Source organism: Parasteatoda tepidariorum, chromosome 5, assembly GCF_043381705.1.
Source record: "Parasteatoda tepidariorum isolate YZ-2023 chromosome 5, CAS_Ptep_4.0, whole genome shotgun sequence".
In the NCBI taxonomy this organism is placed as follows: domain Eukaryota; kingdom Metazoa; phylum Arthropoda; class Arachnida; order Araneae; family Theridiidae; genus Parasteatoda; species Parasteatoda tepidariorum.
In genome coordinates this window covers 87346702-87355576 of record NC_092208.1, presented here as the reverse complement: position 1 = coordinate 87355576, position 8875 = coordinate 87346702, and the positions used below count along the sequence as shown (strand labels likewise).

Below are 8875 nucleotides of genomic sequence, written 5' to 3'. Positions count from 1 at the left end.
ACCTAAAAAAAAAATAATAATTTTATAGTATTTTATTTATTGATAGTATAATTCTGAGTGCAAACAAAAACAAAAAAACTACTTTTTTTAAAAAATAAAATAATGATTAAAAAATGTTTAAAAATTAAGCCTTAAATGTCTTCAAGCAAAATAAGAAATACATCAAATAATCTATATACGTAAAAATTAATGTCAGTCCGTGGATGTGTGTGTGTCCTTGATAGACTTCTAAACCATCCAACAGAAAGAGATGAAATTTGACATTCAAACGGCTCAAGGCTCGAGGAAGGTCACTGTTGGCATAAGAACCATAGAAAATTGTCTTGCCCACTTGGCACTTAATTAGTTTGGTACTATGCACATCTGGTATTATGGTAAATGGTTCAGTTTTGATAAGAATTCTACAACGGGGTTTCCCATATTTCAAAAAATATTTTTTCAGTGATAGCAAAGATAGTGTATTAGTATTTTAATGAATTGAATTAAAAGAACTATTACGCACTACTTATAAATATTTTAAACTGCAAATTAAAGTTCAGATTGAGAAGTGGCCGTGCTTCTAAGTCTTTATCAAATTCCTACAAGAATTCTAATTTTTTTAAAAAATAGGATTTAGTTTGCTGCCACTGATAAATGTATTTCTCGCAAAACTTAAATAAAGGGTTGTATCGTAAGAATCAAGGATACTAGTATTGGTATAAAGTATTATATAGATAATTTTGCCCCCTAGAAAGGGATATGCTCCGGAAGAAATTGTCAGTGGTAAATTTTGACCATCATGAGTGGACCGTAAGCAATAACAAACATCATGTCAAGTGATGCTAAATACAGTTAATATTTATTCTGTAAGGATGACTACGAAAAACGAGTTTTCCTTAGTTTTATAACGTAAAGTCATCAGAAAGGGTGACATATAATAATACATTTAAAAAGCATTGAAATTTAGTTCATTAATTGAAGAGCTTAGTGGAAAAACAAGGTAAGCGACATTTTCAAAGAGGTTGTAATTATAATTCGAAAAAGTGGTATCAGAACTATTTCATTATAAATTTATAAGAAATCGGGGCTAATAATTATTTGCCTTATTATTTACCTCTGCCTAATTTGAAATAAAACTCATGCAAGCCTTTTAAAAACTAATGTGGATCAATTAAGATTAAAGCGAAGGCAAAAACAATTCTGTTACATTAAACATACCCTATATTGATACAACCACTATATGTTATTTTCTCAAATTAATCAACTTCCCTAAAAATATCACTTACCTGGTTCTTCCACTAAGTTCTTCCTGGCTCCTTAAGTTCTGGTTCTTCCTGGTTCATTCCGTCGGTATATACCTTTCAGTTTTAAGCATGATTTCGCAAGGTTTCTCAGTACTGATTTATTGATTCTTTTCGTTCTTTGTTTTTTTTATTCAATTCAGATAGTAACTATATAATTATCAACAAAAGTAAAATTTTTATTTTTGTAGTAATGTGCTATTTTTTGTTTGCATTGTTATATTCAAAATATTTCGCAAACACATTTTAGCAACATAAAAGATATAACGAAAATATACTTTGAATGTGAAGATAGAAAATAAAATCCTAATTAATTTTAAAAATTGGGTAATTCCATTCATAAAAAAGAAACAGCTATATATGTATTTAAAAATATTACAGCAATATAAAAAATTGTTACCATTTTTGTAATTTTTTTAAAGAAACATTTTCTTAAAAATATCTTTATTTGATATTTTGTATTTCAAAGACAATTTTTTTTTTTTGCATTCTTGGTAGTTTTACACCATTGTTATTTCAAACTCAAATTACTGCCTTAAAAAAATTAAAGGTACATATTTCATTCTACGTAATGTAAAACATGCTCTACGCAACACAATACAAACAATGCATGACAGCACCAAAAAAACAATATTAAACTCATAAAAATGAACCAAAAATAATGAAATAAAAATTTATAATTAGATTAATAAAAATTGACAAAAATATTTCATATTTCATGATAATACAAAAACGAGGTAAGCAAATGTTATTTACATTACATTATTAATTACTATTCAAAGTTTGAAAACACATTTTATTTTAAAATTTTATTTTCATAAAATTTCATTTTCTACAAATATTCAGACCTTATTTTGTTTTGTAAAACATGCATAAATTATGATTTCGCCAAGTCGTGCGTATATGTATTTCCCTTTAAATTGTTTCAAGTCTTTATTTAGATTTAATTTGTCCAAGAAGTTCAAATTAAATCTAAATTAAGTTACCTCAAAAATAGTTATTTCTCACAAATATGAATATATTCATACCAGATAATTATTTAGCAATGAAAGCAACCGCTAATATGAGAAGAATAATATGAGAAGAAAATTGCTGTTTAAATTAATTTGGTATATTTGTATGTAATCCTCCATATAGGTTTTTAAGAAATCACAAATTAAATACTTTTAGAGACAAATTGGAAATTTTATATGGATATAATTATCACGGTGAATGTTTTTTAAAATTAACCTTCATGATTCGTTCAACCAATTTTATTTAATCGAAAAAAGTAATTCTCAAACTATAATTAAGTTTAATTTTCTTTCTAAATTATTAATTCTATGTTATCGACTATTTTCGTTGTAATTAGGCATCATTTAAAGACGGAAGGATTTAATAGTGATTGCTATAACAGGCCTGCTTGACTAAGTTTTTATAGTTACCTTGAATTGTTTTCTTGGAAATTCCGACTGATTTATTTTCAACCATTGCCGAAATAAAGTTTTCAACTTTCTGTGGCTCCAAAGTGGAGAACTCGTTTAAATAAGTGCATACTTCTTTTACAAGTTTGTTATCATTTCCACTCATAATAGCCTTGTATATCTTCGAATGAATGTCAAAAAGATCCCCATCATTTCCTGCCATTTCCACGATCTTTTGCAAATTATCCGTGATGTTTAAAGCTCGAGCTCGTGCATCTAACAACGATTCGGAACCAATCACTGCAGAATTGTATTTTTCGTTTGTCACTTTCCGTACAAAGAGATCCAGTAAGAGCAAGGCGCCATTTACATCCATTTGTGTTAGAGGTTTAATGTTTTTAAATTCCAAATTTTCTTTCGGTTTATTCGAATTTAACAAAGGTCTTAAATTATTGTTTTCAAACATGCCCATAAGAGAGGATTCCCGTGCAGAGTTTTGAAAATTCGATTCAATCGAGCGGCGGAAATTGCCACAACGATTCTTCTTTTTCAGTAGATTTAACATCTCTCCCTTTGCTAATTGACACGCCTTAGTATCATTTTCTTTAGCAGACTTTCCATTTTTCAATTTTTGATTTTTTTCAAATGTCAGCAAATCATCGATAACTTCTTTTCTATTATGCATAACAGCGAGATCAAGAGGTGTATTTTGTTTCTTCGTCTTTTCATAAACTTTTGCTCCATTATCCAGAAGAATTTTAACAATATCTTTCAATCCAGCCGCAGCAGCTAAGTGCAAAGGAGTCTGATTGTCAACATCTTTAGCATCTACATTGACCTTTGATACCACTCTTTTATGCTGCCCAAACAGATACTCCACCCAAGCAGTTTGCTTAAAAAATACGGCAAAATGTAAAGGAGTCCAATGTTTCTCGCCTGCTGCATCATTAAGCTTTGATGCTTTTTTATCAAGCATTATAGAAGATATTAATTGCTCCACTTTGTTTCCTTTCATAGCATCGTAATGAACAGCTAACATTTGTTGGTTATCCTTTGCATAGATATCAAATCTGTTGTCCTGAGTAGATAAATCAATTACCTCTTCCCATCTATCGAGAATGGTTGCATAATGCACGACTGCTAATCCATTGTTATCCTTTGCATTTAAATTTGTTTTTCCATTCCGCATTAGTGTAAGGAAAAGCTCTTTATTGTAAATTTCATCAGTTAAAGCATAGTGCAAGGGAGTGAGACCGGCTATGTCTTTTAAATTTGGGTCAATTTTTGAGTTTCTCAACAGGTCTTCTACAATTTCTTCGGCTTGGTAACGCACAGCCAGATGCAGTGGAGTCACTTTATATTCCTGTCCTTGTAAATTAACATTTGCTCCACGGTTAATTAGCCATCGCGCGAAAGCGGTCCTTTTATTTTCAGCAGCTAAGTGAAGAGGGGTGAAGCCTAATTTATCTGGTTTATTAATGAGGGAACGGTCTTTGGCCAATATCTTACCTAGCATAACAGATCGTCCAGCAATAGCTGCCGCATGAATAACGGTTCGTTTACCCTCAAACTCTGCCTTAACATTCGCTCCCAATCTAATGAGTCTATCCATGTTACTTGAAACCTGAGACTCGCTGAGGGAGTTTTTAAAAGCTAAATTATACAAATCCCTGTGAACGTCTCTAAATTTTACTTCTGAGCCAGGGAGGATGTATGCCAATTCTGCATCACCATTATCAAATTTTCGGAAAACTAATCTATTCATATTGCCCGATTTCCTGAATACAATTTCTGGATTGGCTATATCCACTATTTCCTGTGGTGAAGTCCAATCACTAACTTTAGAATACTTACCATCTTTTTCGAATTGCACCGCGTAACTCACCTTTGTGCCTCTTTTCCAGTCTAAAAAGTTAGAACTACTGCGTTGATACCCAGTTTTGGAGTTGAAATCAATATCAATGTTTTTATCAGGAGTGGTTTCGAGTACGGGTAATGAAAGTGCTGCAATCTTTTGTTTTAATTGATTAAGTTGGTTTATGTATGTTCCAATATTTTCGAACAATTCTTCGCCAAGATCTTGCTTGCTTTTACTTCTTTTTGCGTCGTTTAACATCTGAGTAACTTGGTCGATTATACCTGGTTTTCTCGAGGAACCATTAACTATTAATTTGAAATGATTGAAATCAAAAATAAGACGATTGAAATAGTCGTTGAAATTTTTCAAATCACCCTTTTGGTAAACATATTCCGACATGTAACGTAGTTGCTGAATGAGAGTAATGACGGTCGATGCGTAAGTCGTAACTCCAATGTTGAGTCCGGGAAGGGCAATGTTTGGTTTGATGGTATTCTTCTTGTTAATCACTGCAAAAATGGCCTTATACAGACTACCTTGAAGTCCGATGTAATTGTAAAGAGATGAATCTGAATTTGTTGCTACTTCTTGCTGGATGATATAAACATAACGCTCAGGAGTCGCTAACCTTTTGTTCTCTTCCCCAAATGAAATGGATTCGATCGCAGTTTTTATTTCGGAAACTGGATTGCTGGCATCTACATCCCCGATTTTATTCAATACCCTCTGAAAGCTATCGCCCATTTCCTTTCTAACATCTTCTATTTTGTCGAGAGTTTGTCCCACTTTTTTATTCACTTCCTTCAAAATTTCAGTTTGTTCTGCAATTTTTCTATCTGTTTCTTCTTGTCTAGCTTTCATTTTTGCGTCTAACTCTTTAAAAGGGAGATCAGCACATTCTCTCTCAATGTTCTCGTCTGTTACTAAAGCCTTGGCAATCAGTACATTAACTAATAGAGCGGAGGAGACCACGATTAGCAGTGGCATGCTAAACAAGGCAAAGACTCCTAATGCAACGCCTGCTAAACCAACTGCCGTGTCCAGATAATTCTTACCTTTTTCAATTTTTTTGCAATTCTTTCCTTGCTCTTCTAGGCTCATCTCCCTCGTCATACGCATCAACGCTTTACCCGTCTCCGAATAATTTTCATCAGAACCCAAAGTCATGGTTGATAATTATGAAAAACTGTATCCTTACTTGAGTGTTTAGATACCAATAGATACTTACCTTATGCAGGAAAGAAATAGAGGATTTATAAGTATGTGACTGAATTTTATTTTAGTCCATATATTTATACTTAACTACTCTACTGTTTAAATTCCTGAAGAAACACCTGTGGTTTGATATGTTATACATATGAATTGGAATAATAAGAATAAGACACCAGCTGGTCTTGACATTTAGTTTTAAAATGACAGGGAACAGATCTATGATTTTATTTAACATTCTGGTAACTGTGCATTCCATTCATCTTAGTTTTGCACGACATATTATCAAATTTTATTAAACTAGGCAATACTTCCTCTTCGGAAAAATAATTTCAAATAGACCTAATAAGGAAAAAATAATATTTTTGACAAAAACATTTTTTGTTTTAGATCACATCAAAAAAAATTTTTTTCTCCATTTATTATTTTTATTATTTATTTTTTTTGAAAAATGTAATTTTTAAAATTTTATTCTTTTTATATATATTTTTTTCCGGTTCATTACATCTGCTAGATTTTTTCTGAAAGTGAACAGAATTTCTGTTGGCGATAAATTTTGTTTGTATCCTGTAGAAAACAATTTTAATTTAACTTATAATTTAAGATAACTCACTTATTCGGTTTTAAACATTCCGAATGGTCTGAATGTGGTAGAAATAGAAATATGGATTGATAAGAAATTCTTTTTGGATATAAATATGTATATAACTCTTTCTGCAAAGAGCGCCAGTTCAGTTTTAGATATTCCAATAGTCGGGAGATGCTAGAAATGTACTGAATTGTGATTATACCACAGGAACTAAAAAAAATACGACATTCAACTTGCAACTAAATGAGCGCAATTGGGTACTTGCACTTCAAGAAGAAGATCTCCCATTCCCACACATGTGATCTATGACGTCAGCGCTAACTAATCTTTATCGGCAAAATGGAGTATTAAGGTTGAGCTAAGTTGCTCTAATGTTATTAATGATAATTAAAAATTAATAAAGAATGTTAATTAATGATAAGTTGGAGCCGTATCGCACTTAGTTGAAATATATAATTCTTTCTCGTCTACTTCTTTTACCTAACTTAGATGTATTATTTGCTTATGTCTTTTATTGTAACCATGATGCATTTTAATTTTGTGTACCTGGAAGCTTCGATGCATAATTAGTTTGTTTATGTTACACATGGTTTCGTGCCTGTCTTTGTGTTAAGTCTCCTTGAAAATATATAGTGAGGCAGAATTTAAATCTTTTGGAAAGAATTTAGAATGTGCCCCATTGGAGAATTGATACATGACGGGCTTGGTTTGCTCGAAATAGAGTGGAAAGAACAGTTGTTAACGTAAGCAAATACCACGCTGCAACAAACAATAAGATTCGAGATACCCATACTACGGCACTTACAGGTTCCATTGAAAGCAAAGTACGAATCCCAATTTTCGATTTTTTAATTCAGAGCTCATTGAAAATTGAATTTTCTCATTGATTCAACAAAAGCCATTGTTACGAATTGTAAGATAGACAATTTAGTTTCGTGAACTATTTTAAAGCTAACATCATTGATGTATTGATTGCTTATAGCTCTAATCAAAAAAATTATTTATTGCGTGTTCTGTGATGCTAAATTATTTTTTACTCGTTATGCCATGACTTATCAACGCAATCGTGCTAGTGTAGACGGACTACCACAATCAACCATCAAATTAGTATATCTAAAGTTATCTGATATCACGTGATTATAGCTCATTTTCAAGCATTCATGCTAAAACAACAATTTTTCTTCCCACTGTTAGTGTGATACCTGCAAGTGACGTAGTCTGGTTATCTCGATCCTGATTGGTTGTTGAAACGTGACATTTGTTTACATTAGCATCTGTTCTTTAAATTCTATTTCTTGTACGCAAAGACCTATTAATTTGAAATGATTGAAATCAAAAATAAGACGATTGAAATAGTCGTTGAACTTTTCCAAANAATAAAAAACATAAAGAAATAATAAATCTAAATTAAGAAAAAGATGTAGAAGAGAGAGAATTATATTTCAATAAATTCGATGAGCGATACGGAGTTGTATAAGTGGAGAAACTTATCTCAACTTATTACATCTGCTATCTACTCAATTTACACGACATCTTTATTATAAGCAATCAGCCGGGAGCCGTGATGGCTCAGGGGATAAAGCATTTGCTTTCCAATGTGGTGAACCGAGTTCGAATCCCAGCTGCGATGACTTCTCGGTACGAATTCCGCCCCCGACTTGCACCTACCACAGTGCTGAGAAAAAAATATCTGCAATTGTAACTGAATCATGGGTTAAAATCCCCGTGATATCAGGCTAACCGCTCGAGTTTTTAATGATTTTCCTCTCCATGTAAAGCAAATGCGTGTTAGTTTAATCAAAAACTCCCACACGAAGGTAAATTTCTACCAATACTTGATCCATGAGTTCCCATGTCTTCTAGATTGGGTTCAAAATTTCGAGGCAATGGAGTTGAACGTTATCGTGAGGTCAGTCGGCTTTTCAACGACGGCTATAAAAGGATCAGCTGGTGCTGAGGTCATAGGTCATTTGTCTGAATGTTCGAAATATTTGCTAAAAACCCTTACTTCTGATTTTCACCGGTGAATGTCAACAATCACATGGTCGCTTTGATGAATGTCCGAAATATTTGTTACATTCGATTTGATATGAATTTATTCGTGGATACAATTACAGTTGTTTGATATTTTAATACTTACTGACGATAGATCAGAAGAAACATCAGTGTTTGCAGTATCGGGCCAAACATTTACATTTGCCCGGAATTTATTTGCCCGGCATACCCTACACTGATGCTTTTTTAAGGTAAAGTGCCACTGCCCGGTATACACCAAGTATCGGGCAAATATATACCGGGCAATGGCACTTGACCTTAAAAAAACATCTGTGAAGGGTATACCGGGCAGTGGCACTTAACCTTAAAAAAGCATCAGTGTAGGGTATGCCGAGCAAATGTATACCGGGCAGTGGCACTTAACCTTAAACAAACATCAGTGTAGGGAATACCGGGCAAATGTATACCGGGCAGTGGCACTTAACCTTAAAAAAACATCAGTGTAGGGTATACCGGGCAGTGGCACTTAACCTTAAAAAAA

The 8875-nt window shown here is 32.7% G+C and overlaps 1 protein-coding gene across 1 annotated transcript; it reads right to left on the bottom strand.

Annotated features, from left to right (window-relative positions):
- Positions 1-2654: 2654 nt before the first annotated feature.
- Positions 2655-5708, bottom strand: LOC107440046 (alpha-latrocrustotoxin-Lt1a-like). The gene has a single exon (XM_016052823.3). It carries the CDS (start codon positions 5706-5708, stop codon positions 2655-2657), a length of 3054 nt encoding a protein of 1017 aa, XP_015908309.3.
- Positions 5709-8875: the final 3167 nt, after the last annotated feature.

Excerpts from the sequence above, each read along its gene's own strand:
- LOC107440046 (XM_016052823.3), bottom strand. The coding sequence starts at position 5,708 with ATGACTTTGGGTTCTGATGAAAATTATTCGGAGACGGGTAAAGCGTTG.